The following is a 15,023-nucleotide window of genomic DNA, read 5'->3' on the forward strand; positions in this document are numbered from 1 at the left end:
TTGAGTGTTCACAGGGCACTGGGGCTCAGCATACTGGGGGCTCCAGGGGCCATATCCCTGCCATCAGTTGCAATTAGAGGCAGTTACTGGGACATGCCCAACTGGAAATGGAGAGGCAGGCAAAGAAATGCCAGCTTCCTTCTGAGCCTTCCCTGGGATCTCAGAGAAGCCAGTGTCCTGACTCACTGGCTAAGGCTGAAAGTTTTTTTTTTTTTTAACTACTTATCAAATTATTTATTTGTTTGGCTATGCCAGGTCTTAGTTGCAGCCTGCAGGATCTTCAGTCTCCACAGTGGCATGCAGGATCTTTTAACTGCAGTATGTGGGATCTAGTTCCCTGACCAGGGTACGAACCTGGACCCTCTGCATTGGGAGAGTGGAGTCTTAGCAACTGGACTAGCAGGGAAGTCCCTAAAAGATTTTTTTTTTAAGCCATGAATTAATGTTGTTTTTTTTCAAAAGCTTCTTCTGTTTCATTTGATATAATCGTGTGATTTTTCCTAATTAGCCTGTTAATATGGTAGTTAGATTGCATTGACTGATCTTTGAATATTGAACCAGCCTTGCATTGCTGGGAGGAGGGGATCCTCCTTACCGCTGGGCAAGGAGTGGGAGTTTCAGCTCCCCACTAAGGCTGTGCTGATCCCCTTCTGGCTGGCAGTGGCAGGAGTGCCTAGTGTTGTCCCCATGCCCTCCACTGACACCATGGGAAGGGTGGCCTCAGTAGCACCGGCACGAGCCCTGACTCTCCTGTAGGCCCCTTCTGATACCACCCGAGCGGGAAGAAGAAGGAGCTTCACACATGGTCTCTACTGACTCTGTGGGGGAGGGGAGGACCTGTTACTGCCCAGCATCCCATCTTCCTATTCAGCCTCCTCTGATACCACGTTGGCAGGGGAGTGGTTGGGCTGCCTTGTCATAGCTTGGTGAGAATAGAAGTCCAGGCTATCATCTGCTCAGCCCTTGCTGGTGGGGTAAAGGTGAGGCCATTGTTTTTTTTTTTCTGAGGTGTTTGGCTGGAGTAGAGTGGTTATTGTCAGGAATTAAATTTTATCAAATACTTTTCCTATATCTGTTGAGATGTGATCATTTGGGTTTTCTTCTTTAGTTTGTTGATGCCATAAATTTTTAATGTACACCTTATCCATGCTTTTTGGGGGGGATTAATGCAACTTGCTCACAGAGTATTATCCTCTAAATGCATGACTATATTTGTTTTACTGATTTTCATAATTCAGCTTTTTGGCATCAATGTTCATGGAGAGTACAGGCCTGAAAAGAGTTTAGTCCTTTTGTTTTATTTGAAAAAGAGCCTGGGATTTGACTAAGACTCCCATCCAAGTACTAACCAGGCCCAACCCTGTTTAGCTTCTGAGATCAGATGAGATTGGGTGGTACAGCCATAGACTTAATCAAGACTGGTTTGCAGTTTCTTGTATCTCAGTTGGAAATGATCTCCTATGTAATATAAATATAACATTGCAGTTGGAGTGTGCAGTGGTCAGCAAGAGAAGGTGACTATGTCAAGATACTTTTCCTTTGGGCTTTGTAATTGTCAAGACTTTGTAAGTTTCTAAATAGAAAACTTATTCCAACCAACATAATCCCAATACAAACTTTAATGCTCATAAAACTGAGAAGTTTAAAGGTGGATTCAATCTCAGGCACAGTTGGAATTAGGGACTCAACATGTCTTTAGGACTCTCTGTCCTTTCATCTGGTTCTTATCTCTACTTGTGTTTTCCTGGCTTCATTTTAAACAGACTTACTCACATGCTAGAGAAGAGAGCTGTCAGCAGCCTAATCCACATTCTTCTGTCTTAGTCTCCAGATGAGAACAGAGCCCTGGCCAACACGTTAGACTGCAGCTTTGCAGAGGACTTGCTTGAAGTCCTAACTCATAGAAACAGCAAGATTATAAATGGGTATTGTCTAAAGCCACTAAGTAGTGGTCTGCAATGCAGCATAGAAAGCCAATAAGGACCCCTTTTCTTCTTGCTCCAATTGAAATATGCTGCGGAATGGTTTTGATTAGTTTGACCAAGGTCACATGCTTTCCCTCAGACTGATCGCTGTGGCCAAGGGTGGATGTACTACAGTTGGCAGTCCCCTGGAATCACATGATGAGAGTGAGAGGGAGCAGTTTCCTCCTGAAACAATAGATGCACAGTACAGATGTAAGTGACCTCTGTGAGGGCATCCTTAGAAACTCCAGCAATGCTGTGACTGATGTGTGCTTTTAGTAGAGGTCGCAAATTGCAACCCATAGCAAAAGTGGCTGAGGAACAAATTTTGTTTGATCTTAGAATTCTTACACTGTTGTAGAATTCTGGGAAGCACTCAGCTCTGCAAGCACCAGAGGGGAACGTGGAGACTACAGCAGGGGGAGCAGCTCTTTGCATTCCCTCCCCTTCCCCTTCCTGCATTCCTGCCTGGCAGAGGTTGGCTGGAGCTTAGGAGGAATAGGCATTTAGCTCCTGCTTCCCCACCTGGTCCTTCCCCTTAGTTAAAGTCCCTGTCCGGCATCTGGAATGCTCTGATTGAAACTGAGTGATTATGTTATTGACATGTTGCCTGTGATCATTTTTGATGTTTGATTTGGTCATATTTTGTGATAACCTTCATTGGATACTCAATTGTCTTGAAGATTTTAGGGATTGTCCTAAATTGAGAGAAATGGTTACCTGTAGTAATCAGGTATGTAATCAGCCATGAAATTAAAGGATGATTTCTCCTTGGAAGGAAAGCTATGACAAACCTAGATAGCATATTAAAAAGCAGAGACATTACTTTGCTGACAAAGGTTCTATGGTCAAAGCTATGGTTTTTCCACTATAATGTACAGATGTGAGAGTTGGACCATAAAGAAGGCTGAGCGCTGAAGAATTGATGCTTCGAATTGTGGTGCTGGAGAAGATTCTCCAGAGTCCCTTGGTCTGCAAGGAGATCAAACCAGTCAATCCCAAAGGAAATTCATTGGAAGGACTGATGCTGAAGCTGATGTTCCAATAGTTTTGCCACGAGATGTAAAGAGTTGACACATTGGAAAAGACCTTGATGCTGGGAAAGATTGAAGGCAAAAGGAGAAGGGGTGGCAGAGGATGAGATGGTTAGATAGCATCACTGACTCAATGGACATGAATTTGAGCAAACTGCAGGAAATAGTGGAGGACAGAGGAGCCTGGTGTGCTAAAGTCCATGAGATTGCAAAGTCAGACATGACTTAGTGACCGAACAACAACAACAAAGTAATCAGGTAGAAATTAATCTGCACATCTAGTGGTCTAGTCTAAACTTTTTGGTTATCTCCAAAACCGGGGCTGGAGTAAAAGCTGGTTTTTGTTTCTTCTTCTTTTTTTTCAATTTGTTTTAAATTGGAGGATAATTGCTTTACAGTGTTGTGCTGTTTTCTGCCATACAATGAGAATCTGTCATAAATATACATGTATCCCCTCTGTCTTGAGCCTCCCTCCCACCCACCCACATCCCACCCCTCTAGGTCATCACGGAGCACTGAGCTGAGCTCCCTGTGCTGCTCAGCAGTTTCCCAGTAGCTATCTATTTTCACATGGTACTGTGTATATGTCAATACTATTCTTTCAATTCGCCCTACCAATTCCTTCGCCCCGCTGGCTGTTCATTCTTCTGAGAACCTTTGATGAGTGAGCCTTTCTGTTTGCTTCCAAGCCCTGGGCTTGGACCTTTTCCCAACAAATAGAATGGACCTGCCCTCAGGATGGGAAACTGGATGTAGCATGGGTCATCCCAACCTATTAGAAACAGTTTTGGCTTTGAATGAGGGCACTTGGAGGATACTCCAGACTGTCTTGAAGCTTACATTCAGGTCTTTTCCTCCCTCCAAAATGAAAACATATTTTAAAAATTTCTTCTGTTAATGCATAACCATTGTAAATATCTGATATACTCAAATTCTTTATGTATTTTTCCTAGGTCTTTTAAAGTTGCTGTGATTCATGTAAATTATATACAACCACTTTACTTTCTTTAAATTATATACAACTTACTTTAAATTATATACAACCACTTTAGTTTTGCACTTGATTAAAATTTTTTTCTCAGTAAACAGTAGTTTACTTACTGAATAGTTTTCTTCTTTTCTGTATTTCATTCCTCATTTATGTTTCTTATCTGGTTCAATTAGCTAGACTCTGCAGAATGATGCAGATATTGAGAGATGTCCTAATCCAGGTTGTAAGCATGCTACTAATGTTTTGCCATCAAATGCACCCTTTGCTGTTGTTCTGATCATTTCATTCATGTCAAGGATGGATTCCTCTATTCAAATCCACTACTTTAAGAGAGTCAGAAATAGATGCTAAATTTTACCAAATTATTTCTCAACATTTGTGGGTGAGATTACTTTTTCTTTTTTAATCTGTTAATAAAATGGTTGCAGTAATTGATCTGATGTTCAAAACCTTGCATATCCTAAAAAAAAAAAAAAGCGGCTGCTGGGTAATATGTGTTATCTGTTTAGTATATAGTGATTTAAATTCCCTCAGGTTCAATAAATGAGTTTTTTCATTTGATCAACTTTCTTTGTTCTTTCATAACCCTCTAGTTCTTTCAAAAACTTCACCCTAATACTTGTTGGTATTTATTCTTAAATTTTCAACAAGAATGTTAAGACTTTTGCTGCCTTTCAGTATCAGTGCAATGGACTGTATTTATAGGAACCCTTCCCACCATATCCAATGAAGCCTTCAGGGGTGTAACTTTCTCTTTCTCCATTTCCCAGCTAGATGAATTCATCTAGAATGATAACTGGAGCTCTATCATTGCTTCATTATCACTATTTACCTCGTCATGATTGCTAATAATTCCTTCATGTATTCATCTTTGCAAAATCGGTATAAGAATTGACTAGACTTGATTGGTCCTATGTATTTCATCATTCCCCACTGTTTATTCTATCATTTCCTTTCAATTTTTTATTTTTCACTGTTTGTTGGGACAACATTCTAAATAAATTATTTTCATGAAGAGATTGTATGGATATGTGCTTTCTATGCTTACACATGACAGCAAGTGTCTTTTAAACCCTTCTATCTGTACAAAGATAAGGGATGTGTAGAATTCAGGATTCACAACCCATTTCCTTTCCCTCAGAACTTCAAAAACCTTATTCTGCCCACGTCTACATTTAGGGTTGGGAAACAGCAGGCCATTGGCAGACTCTCATTCCTTATTAGGAAATATGCTTTTCTTCTGTGGAAAAGTCTGCAGGATTATTTTGGTATGTATAGGAATTAAAATTTATCTTTGAATCTAGGTAGGTGTGTCTTTTGCTATAATTTCTTACTGGGTGTGTGATGAACCTTTTATGAACAAAATATCTAAAACTTCTATTCTGTGAAAAAATTTTTAGTTATTATTCGTCTTTCCTCTGCTCTGTGTCCTCATGAATTCCATACTGAATCCAAGTAAGTGGGATTGTTTCCCCTGAGCAAATGTTCTTACTTCTCAATTATCTTTTCTCCTAGCCTCATTTTTTTAGACTGCTCTTGTTGATTCAATACCCTCTTGAATTCCACTGAAAAAAACTACTGAGAATTTTCTTTAATTTCAGACCGTCTTCCTGAAATAACTCTTTTTCAGCAAAGGCTGGTTGCTTTGAGTGTTAGTTTGTTTCCTCTCTGTTGGATTAAAAATTCATATCAACTGTCAGAGGTTTTCTATTTTGCCCATTCTTTTAGTTGTGCTTCTAGATGGATAACTCTAGGGAATTCCTCACCAGTCATGAAGGCGATTCCTATGCGTCTCTTCCTTCATCTCTGAGCACCGCTGCCTCTCCCTCTAAACACTGACCGCGTGGTTCTGGGGATTCTTAGGTACAAAGGCAAGTGATGGTCACCTCTTGGCTGCACGCTTGGTCAAGCCAGGTCAGGTATTTAATATAATTTATTTGATTACCCTCCACATCTCTCAGTTTCCACAATCCTCTGATGACCCATGGAAGCCAATATTTTCTAGGGAAAGATGCCAAGGATGAATAACATTTTCAGAAAAGGAAAAGAAAAAGGCCTGAAACTTTGACCTTTGCATCAGTCTGCCACACCTTGTTTTTCTCTCTGCTCCAAGGATGTAAATGATTTTCTGATTGGGCCCTTGGTTAAGGGCAAGGGAAGGAGGCTAATTATGGAGACATAGGAAGAGAATGATTCAGGAAACAGTTTTAAGAATTAAAATAACAATAAAAAAAAAAGTACAATGAGGATAAAGATAAAAATATTACTGTTGTTTGATATGGAGTAGGAAGAGCTGACAGGTGACCATAAAAGTATGGACCCATTCAAATATGGTCAGCGAGTGAGCCAAGGAGTGACTGCGTTATAGACTATGAAAAGCTCTATAGAGAGCCCTGGAGTCCAAGCCGGTTCCTCACCGATCTTTTAGTCGTCCGCTTACTCTTTCCTTCCAAGATGACAGATGCCGGCGTGTCCTTCGCCAAGGACTTTCTGGCAGGTGGAGTGGCGGCGGCCATCTCCAAGACCGCGGTCGCGTCCATCGAGCGGGTGAAGCTGCTGCTGCAGGGGCAGCATGCCAGCAAGCAAATCACTGCAGATAAGCAGTACACGGGCATCATAGACTGCGTGGTTCGTATCCCCACGGAGCAGGGAGTCCTATCCTTCTGGCGTGGTAACCTGGCCAATGTGATCAGATACTTCCCCACCCAGGCTCTCAACTTTGCCTTCAAAGATAAATACAAGCAGATCTTCCTGGGTGGTGTGGACAAGAGGACCCCGTTTTGGCGCTACTTTGCAGGGAATCTGGCATCAGGTGGTGCCGCCGGGGCCACGTCCCTGTGTTTCGTGTACCCTCTCGACTTTGCCCGTACCCATCTAGCAGCTGACGTGGGCAAAGCTGGAGCTGAAAGGGAATTCAGAGGCCTCGGTGACTGTCTGGTTAAGATCTACAAATCTGACGGGATTAGAGGCCTGTACCAAGGCTTTAACGTGTCTGTGCAGGATATTATCATCTACAGAGCTGCCTACTTCGGTATCTATGACACTGCCAAGGGAATGCTTCCAGATCCCAAGAACACTCATATCTTCATCAGCTGGATGATCGCACAGTCAGTCACGGCAGTTGCTGGGTTGACTTCCTATCCATTCGACACGGTGCGTCGCCGCATGATGATGCAGTCAGGGAGCAAAGGAACTGATACCATGTACACAGGCACGCTTGATTGTTGGAGGAAGATTGCTCGTGACGAAGGAGCCAAAGCCTTTTTCAAAGGCGCGTGGTCCAATGTTCTCAGAGGCATGGGCGGGGCGTTTGTGCTTGTCCTGTATGATGAAATCAAGAAGTTCACCTAAGTTATTTCCTAGTTTTTCTCCTGTGACTAGGCATGTTGTATTATATGACATATCTTGAGCATTCCTGACAGACTGTTAGCTGTCCATTTATCAATGACAACTATTTACTGGTTGAAAATGGGAAGCAATAATATTCACCTGACCAGTTTTCTCTTAAAGCCATTTCCATGATGACTATGGGACCCAATTAATTTTTTTATTTCAGTCACTCCTGGCAAATAACCAATTTGAAGAAATAAAAAATACCTGGAATAGTAAAAAAAAAAAGAAAGAAAGAAAAGCTCTATAGAGTAGAGCTTTTATGAATTAGAAAATAAAACTTGAAGAGTTACTTTTCTTTGACATCAATTTGTTTAGTATGCATGGAAGATACAGAGAGTAAAAGTATAGATCAGCAAGAATATACATTTATATAATTGCCTAGAGATTGATGGGAAAATTCACACTGACTACTTTTCTATTCACACAGAGTTCTTGGGTATAATGAGGTTCTGTGTAATTAAATGTACCTATGGAAACTTGCATGAACTTATCCCTTCATCTTATGCTCTTGAGACCCTCAGGTGAACTATCAGGACCCCTCCACCATCACCAGGTGAAGCGTTTCTGAGTCACCAGGTTCCGCACAGCAGCCTTCACATCCTTATTCCTGAGGCTGTAGATGATGGGGTTGAGCATGGGGGTCACCACCCCATAGAAGAGGGAGGTGAGCTTGTCTTCAACATCCTGTTTGTTTGCCCCCAGAGGGTCCTTGGATTTGGGCTTCCCATACATGAAGAGGATGGTCCCGTAGAAGGTGACCACAACTGTGAGGTGGGCAGAGCAGGTGGAGAAGGCCTTTTTCCTTCCCTCAGCTGAGGGCATCTTCAAAATGGTAGCAATGATGAACACATAGGAGAAAAAGATGAACAGAACTGGGATGCCCAGGAAGATCACATTGGCCATCGCCATACTGATTATATTGATGGAGATGTCAGCACAGGCCAACTTCAGGACAGCCAGGATCTCACAGGTGAAGTGGTTAATGACGTTGTCCCCACAGAAGGGCAGTTGCATTGCTAGGGATGTCTGCACCATGGCACTGGTGCTTCCAGCTACCCAGGAGCCAGCAGCCATGGGCACATAGACAGCCTTGCTCATGACCTCAGAGTACCTTAGAGGGTTGCAGATGGCCACATAGCGATCAAACGCCATCATGCCCAGAAGCACACACTCTGTGGCCCCCATGGCAAAGGAGAGGAACATCTGCACAGCACAGGCTGATAAGGGAATGGTTTTCCTGGGGGTCAGGATGCTGTCAAGGATGAGGGGGACTGAGGAGGTTGTGTAGCAGATGTCCAGGAAGGAGAGGTTCCCCAGGAAGAAGTACATGGGTGTGTGCAGGTGGGAGTCAAGGATGGTCACCAGGATGAGGACCCCATTGCCCAGCAGGATCACCAGGTACGTGAGCAGGATGAGCACAAAGAGTGTTTTCTCCAGCTTAGGGTGGGCTGAGAGGCCCAGGAGAACAAACCCCACCAGGGGGGAGGTCCAATTGGATCTGTCCATAGTGCCTCCTCTCTGTGACCTGTTTGAACTCAAAAAGCCAACTTCATACTCTAATAATGAGAAAACAGAAAGAGAAATTAAGGAAACAATTCCATTCACCATTGCAACGGAAAGAATAAAATACTTAGGAATATATCTACCTAAAGAAACTAAAGACCTATATATAGAAAACTATAAAACCCTGGTGAAAGAAATCAAAGAGGACACTAACAGATGGAGAAATATATCATGTTCATGGATTGGAAGAATCAATATAGTGAAAATGAGTATACTACCCAAAGCAATCTATAGATTCAATGCAATCCCTATCAAGCTACCAACAGCATTCTTCACAGAGCTAGAGCAAATAATTTCACAATTTGTATGGAAATACAAAAAACCTCGAATAGCCAAAGCGATCTTGAGAAAGAAGAATGGAACTGGAGGAATCAACCTACCTGACTTCAGGCTCTACTACAAAACCACAGTTATCAAGACAGTATGGTACTGGCACAAAGACAGAAATATAGATCAATGGAACAAAATAGAAAGCTCAGAGATAAATCCATGCACATATGGACACCTTATCTTTGACAAAGGAGGCAAGAATATACAATGGATTAAAGACAATCTCTTTAACAAGTGGTTCTGGGAAATCTGGTCAACCACTTGTAAAAGAATGAAACTAGAACACTTTCTAACACCATACACAAAAATAAACTCAAAATGGATTAAAGATCTCAACATAAGACCAGAAACTATAAAACTCCTAGAGGAGAACATAGGCAAAACACTCTCCAACATACATCACAGCAGGATCCTCTATGACCCACCTCCCAGAATATTGGAAATCAAAGCAAAAATAAACAAATGGGACCTAATTAACCTTAAAAGCTTCTGCACATCAAAGGAAACTATTAGCAAGGTGAAAAGACAGCCTTCAGAATGGGAGAAAATAATAGCAAATGAAGCAACTGACAAACAACTAATCTCAAAAATATACAAGCAACTCCTACAGCTCAACTCCAGAAAAATAAATGACCCAATCAAAAAATGGGCCAAAGAACTAAACAGACATTTCTCCAAAGAAGACATACAGATGGCTAACAAACACATGAAAAGATGCTCAACATCACTCATTATCAGAGAAATGCCAATCAAAACCACTATGAGGTACCATTTCACGCCAGTCAGAATGGCTGTGAACCAAAAGTCTACAAGTAATAAATGCTGGAGAGGGTGTGGAGAAAAGGGAACCCTCTTCCACTGTTGGTGGGAATGCAAACTAGTACAGCCACTATGGAGAACAGTGTGGAGATTCCTTAAAAAACTGGAAATAGAACTGCCTTATGATCCAGCAATCCCACTGCTGGGCATACACACTGAGGAAACCAGAAGGGAAAGAGACACGTGTACCCCAATGTTCATCACAGCACTGTTTCTAATAGCCAGGACATGGAAGCAACCTAGATGTCCATCAGCAGATGAATGGATAAGAAAGCTTTGGTACATATACACAATGGAGTATTACTCAGCCATTAAAAAGAATACATTTGAATCAGTTCTAATGAGGTGGATGAAACTGGAGCCTATTATACAGAGTGAAGTAAGCCAGAAAGAAAAACACCAATACAGTATACTAACGCATATATATGGAATTTAGAAAGATGGTAACAATAACCCTGCGTACGAGGCAGCAAAAGAGGCACTGATGTATAGAACAGTCTTATGGACTCTGTGGGAGAGGAAGAGGGTGGGAAGATTTGGGAGAATGGCATTGAAACATGTAAAATATCATGTATGAAACGAGTTGCCAGTCCAGGTTCGATGCACGATACTGGATGCTTGGGGCTAGTGCACTGGGACGACCCAGAGGGATGGCATGGGGAGGGAGGAGGGAGGAGGGTTCAGGATGGGGAGCACATGTATACCTGTGGTAGATTCATTTTGATATTTGGCAAAACTAATACAATTTTGTAAAGTTTAAAAATAAAAAAAAAAAAAAAAAAAGCCAACTTCATGATTCTCTGATACCCAAAGAGGCCAGAAAACCAGTGAGGAAACTTGTCCTGCTGAGCACTTAGACAACTCTTCTAGCAATCTGGGCAGTTCTTTGTGTTGTTCTAAGTAAAATGGAGAGAAATTTTTCAAAATCTACTTGTGATGTTTGGCTGCCCATGAAAGTGTTACCAGATTGGGTTGAATTTTTCTAATCATGTTCAAGGTTGATGTCCCACATTTACTTCAAGTTATACCATGTATGGCCAATTTATTTTCATCAATTTTTTGAAAAGTGTTACATTCCCTTTGTATGATTTCACCTGCTTTGGGGTACAGGACTGGTGGAAATAACTGATCTCCTTTGTGCTTAATTCCTGACCATTCCCCTCCAAGCATTTTTGGATGTTACCTTTCTCCTCTTTCACAGTTCCCTCTCTTACAGCCCCCAAGCCCCTGGGATATAAATTCATTTATTCCTTCACTCACCTTCCAAAGCTCCTCAGAAGCATTTACCCAAAGAGCTGGCCTTTGTCAATCACTCATGGCCTGGCAAAGGCAATGGCAACCCACTCCAGTACTCTTGCCTGGAGAATCCCATGGATGGAGGAGCCTGGTAGGCTGCAGTCCATGGGGTCGCTAAGAGTCGGACACGACTGAGCAACTTCACTTTCACTTTTCACTTTCATGCATTGGAGAAGGAAATGGAAACCCACTCCAGTGTTCTTGCCTGGAGAATCCCAGGGACGGGGGAGCCTGGTGGGCTGCCGTCTATGGGGTCGCACAGAGTCGGATACAACTGAAGCTACTTAGCAGCATGGCCTGGCAATCGTTAAGTCCCTTTTCCTCTCTGGCCATCAGCTCCCTCATACTCACTCTGGAATGGATTGTTTTGAAAGGTATTCCATCCCAGGGACTAAATGACCTCTTGAATTTCTTTTTCTTGAACTTTCTGTCACACACTAAGATGTCCTTTATGATGCTGGGTCCACAACAGTTAATGTATATAGTATTGTGTATACATATAGGGTGTTCTCTTACCTTTTTTGTAAATAGGTCAATAAAGTAAATCACTTTTCTTCTGTCTGAGGAAGAAGCCTAAAATAGCCAATCGAGTCTCAAAGTAGCAGCCAGAGGAGTTAGCACCTGAGATGGATGAAAGCTAAATTTTCTTGGCTTTGTTCTGTTTCAGAAAAAATACACAAAGGACTGTCCATTGCATACCTGAAGTCATTTAAATCCCACTCTGCTACTGGGATTACTCTAGTCCCTGAGGTGATTTAAAGTTTAGAAGTTGGAGAGGCAAAATTTGGAAACTCTATACATCTGAGATTATGTCCCCAAGATCCAATTATTCTGAAGTCCCGCCAGAAGCACTTTCTTTCCCCCTCCCTCTCTTTGCATCCATCCTGCTGAGCTATTAGAAAGCATTAGAGAAAAAGGGTCATTCTGGTCCTGCCAGAGTTAACCTGACCCCCCCAGTCAGTGAGAACTCTCAGCAGAGCCCACAATAGAGCTGGGAGAATGTGAAACCCACAGGACAAACCCTTTAGCACCCCTGGCATTTCCAAATTTAGAATCTCAGGACTGGAAAAAAGCAAGTGTCTTAGAAGGTTCCCTCTTGCCTGCGTCCCACCAAATAAATTCAGAGTGCCTACAATAGGCCAGGCCTTCACAGGATATTCACTGGTGAGGGGGGTGGGGCAGTCATAAATGAATCTGGTTTCACAGGTAGTGCAGCTCTGGACCCAAAAATGGTCAGCTGATTGCAGAAATGATGTCCTTTTGTTTGAAATCTTTCTTTGGTGCTTGTGTCTTATCCTCTCCAGAGAATAAATTTTTGTTAAGGTAGGTAAGGGACAGTCAACCAATGTCACAGAATGAGGGAGAGGGTGTAGGACCTGTGTTTCTTAGAGTTTTTTTGCCCAATCCTCCTTATTTCAGCAGCATCCGTCTTTATCCTTGGTCCCAGAGAGACCTGGTACAGTGGGTCCTCTGTGCTGTAGGTCTGGTTGTGGCTCATCTCTCCTAGTTTCTGGCTTAGGATTTGGCTCTATTAGATCAGCCACTAGCCCATTCACTTTCCAGTGTTCAAACTGTCTTCACTCTGATATCTCCCTTCTTCTCCTTAACCTTGTTGATTTTGTCATTAAAAACAAAATTAAGCAAAACAAAGACATATTATGGTAGTTTTTGCAGGTTTCAGAAAGGAGCAAAATTAGATGCATGTATTCAGTCCTCTTTTATGCCTCAGTCCTGATTCCATGCGGTTTCTAATACCCTCAACTATTTTTTTATACGTTAGTCATTGTTTCTTGTCTGTTTCTCTCCTGCTAGAATGTCAGTTTCACAGAGGCAGAGGTTTTTTTCCTGCATTGTTCACAGATGTATCCTAGATATATGAAAAATGTACCAGACTCACAGTAGGCATTCAATGAACGGTTGCTAAATGAATTATTAAGTGAATTTGTGACCTACTTTTGTTTTCTTTTTTGCCCTGTGTTAACTCTTATTTTTTATATTTTATTTATCTCTATCCATCTTTTTAATTTCTATTTTTGTAAACATTTTATAATGTACATCCTAACATATTCATATAGAACATCTATACATTTATAAATGAATAAACAAACATGCAGTGTAAATTGTTAGAAAGCATGATTTTAATACCCTGGAGACCATTGACAGTAGATACCAAGCTTCTGGCTATGGTTTTGAAGGAGGAAACAGACAGAGCTGGACTCCATCTTCGGAGAAGGCAATGGCACCCCACTCCAGTACTCTAGCCTGGAAAATCCCATGGACGGAGGAGCCTGGTAGGCTGCAGTCCATGGGGTCGCTAAGAGTGGGGCACAACTGAGTGACTTCACTTTCACTTTTCACTTTCATGCATTGGAGAAGGAAATGGCAACCCACTCCAGTGTTCTTGCCTGGAGAATCCCAGGGACGGAGGAGCCTAGTGGGCTGCCATCTATGGGGTCGCACAGAGTCGGACACGACTGAAGCGACTTAGCAGCAGCAGCAGCAGGACTCCATCTTAGGCCAGACTGCGAACATTAGGCTACACGCATGGTCACCCTCCCAGTGGACTCTGAACTTTGTGCCCAGTGTCTATAGAAATGGCATACCAATGGAAAACCAGACCCCCGGATAAAAGAGCCTCAGGACTTGTACTTGGACTCTCCGTTGCCTAAAAGAATATGCTAATTATCTCTGTAACAGAACAAACTGGTAAATTCCATTATGTTTATTGGGATATGACCACGGGCCTATTGATAAATACCCACTTTTATCTAGTCTTGTGACACATGAATCATGGGTTAACTTTGATCGTATCTCTCTTTTACCTTGTCCAGACTAGTTTCAAGGAATTTGGGGAGGTGAGTTTGAGCAAATACACTTAGGGTATATAAGGTTTTCACAAAAACTGGTCGGGGTCCTTGGCTAAGAGGAGACTCTGCCTTGGGCCTGCTGGTGTAATAAACTGCACTCCACTATCTGCATTGTCCTTCTGAGTGAGTTTGTTTCCCAGAACGCGTGGCTACAACATTTTCACCCTTTCAAATATTCAACAAACCTCTCTTAAAGCTTGGAAACTTCTATCTTGAGCAGAGCAGCATTGCAGAATTCAGGACTTTCAGCCTCATTCAGAGAAGACCTGCTAGCTTCCTTCTTGTCTGCACCATATGCCTTTTTTGATCAGAGACCGCTCATGGTGAATAGGGGCTGGTGACTGTGCTCACCAAGATTTTGGAAGGCCAACCCTGAGCTGTAAGATGCCTTTGGAGTCATTCTTTCCCTCTCCTCCCTTTTTGGGTTTCTCCCTGAACTCCTCCCCAGCCCTTTGCCCTCCAGTACTCTACGTATGAGCTTGGGTCTCCTCAGGCAAGCTCAGGAGCAAGAGGAAGAGAAGGGCACACGCCATGCCTCAGTTGTTACAGTTGGCCCAAGTACTGCCAGGCACATGGGAATCAAATATATATATCAAAGGGACAGCTTGATTCACTTCTGCTCTTTATAGAAGCCGTCTGTGGTGGCTCGTGACATCTTACTGTGTTGATGTAACTTTAAGCCCTCTCCATGCTTTTTTCTGGAATGAGGATATATACTTAGGGGAAGAAGTCAGTGAGGTTAAGTAAAAATTCTGTAGGTCTTAAT

At 42.4% G+C, this 15,023-nt stretch overlaps 2 protein-coding genes across 2 annotated transcripts; one reads left to right on the forward strand and one right to left on the reverse strand.

Moving 5' to 3' along the window:
* Positions 1–6,373: 6,373 nt before the first annotated feature.
* Positions 6,374–7,408, forward strand: LOC102413761 (ADP/ATP translocase 2-like). Its single transcript, XM_045165081.1, has one exon. It carries the CDS (start codon positions 6,444–6,446, stop codon positions 7,338–7,340), a length of 897 nt encoding a protein of 298 aa, XP_045021016.1. The 5' UTR covers positions 6,374–6,443; the 3' UTR covers positions 7,341–7,408.
* Positions 7,409–7,928: 520 nt separating this feature from the next.
* On the reverse strand, positions 7,929–8,888 carry LOC102392925 (olfactory receptor 13C7-like). Its single transcript, XM_006073613.4, has one exon. The coding sequence runs from the start codon at positions 8,886–8,888 to the stop codon at positions 7,929–7,931; it is 960 nt and encodes a 319-aa protein (XP_006073675.3).
* Between the last annotated feature and the right edge of the window lie 6,135 nt (positions 8,889–15,023).

Source organism: Bubalus bubalis, chromosome 3 (assembly GCF_019923935.1).
Source record: "Bubalus bubalis isolate 160015118507 breed Murrah chromosome 3, NDDB_SH_1, whole genome shotgun sequence".
Taxonomy (NCBI): domain Eukaryota; kingdom Metazoa; phylum Chordata; class Mammalia; order Artiodactyla; family Bovidae; genus Bubalus; species Bubalus bubalis.

Excerpts from the sequence above, each read along its gene's own strand:
- LOC102392925 (XM_006073613.4), bottom strand. The coding sequence starts at position 8,888 with ATGGACAGATCCAATTGGACCTCCCCCCTGGTGGGGTTTGTTCTCCTG.
- LOC102413761 (XM_045165081.1), top strand. The coding sequence starts at position 6,444 with ATGACAGATGCCGGCGTGTCCTTCGCCAAGGACTTTCTGGCAGGTGGA.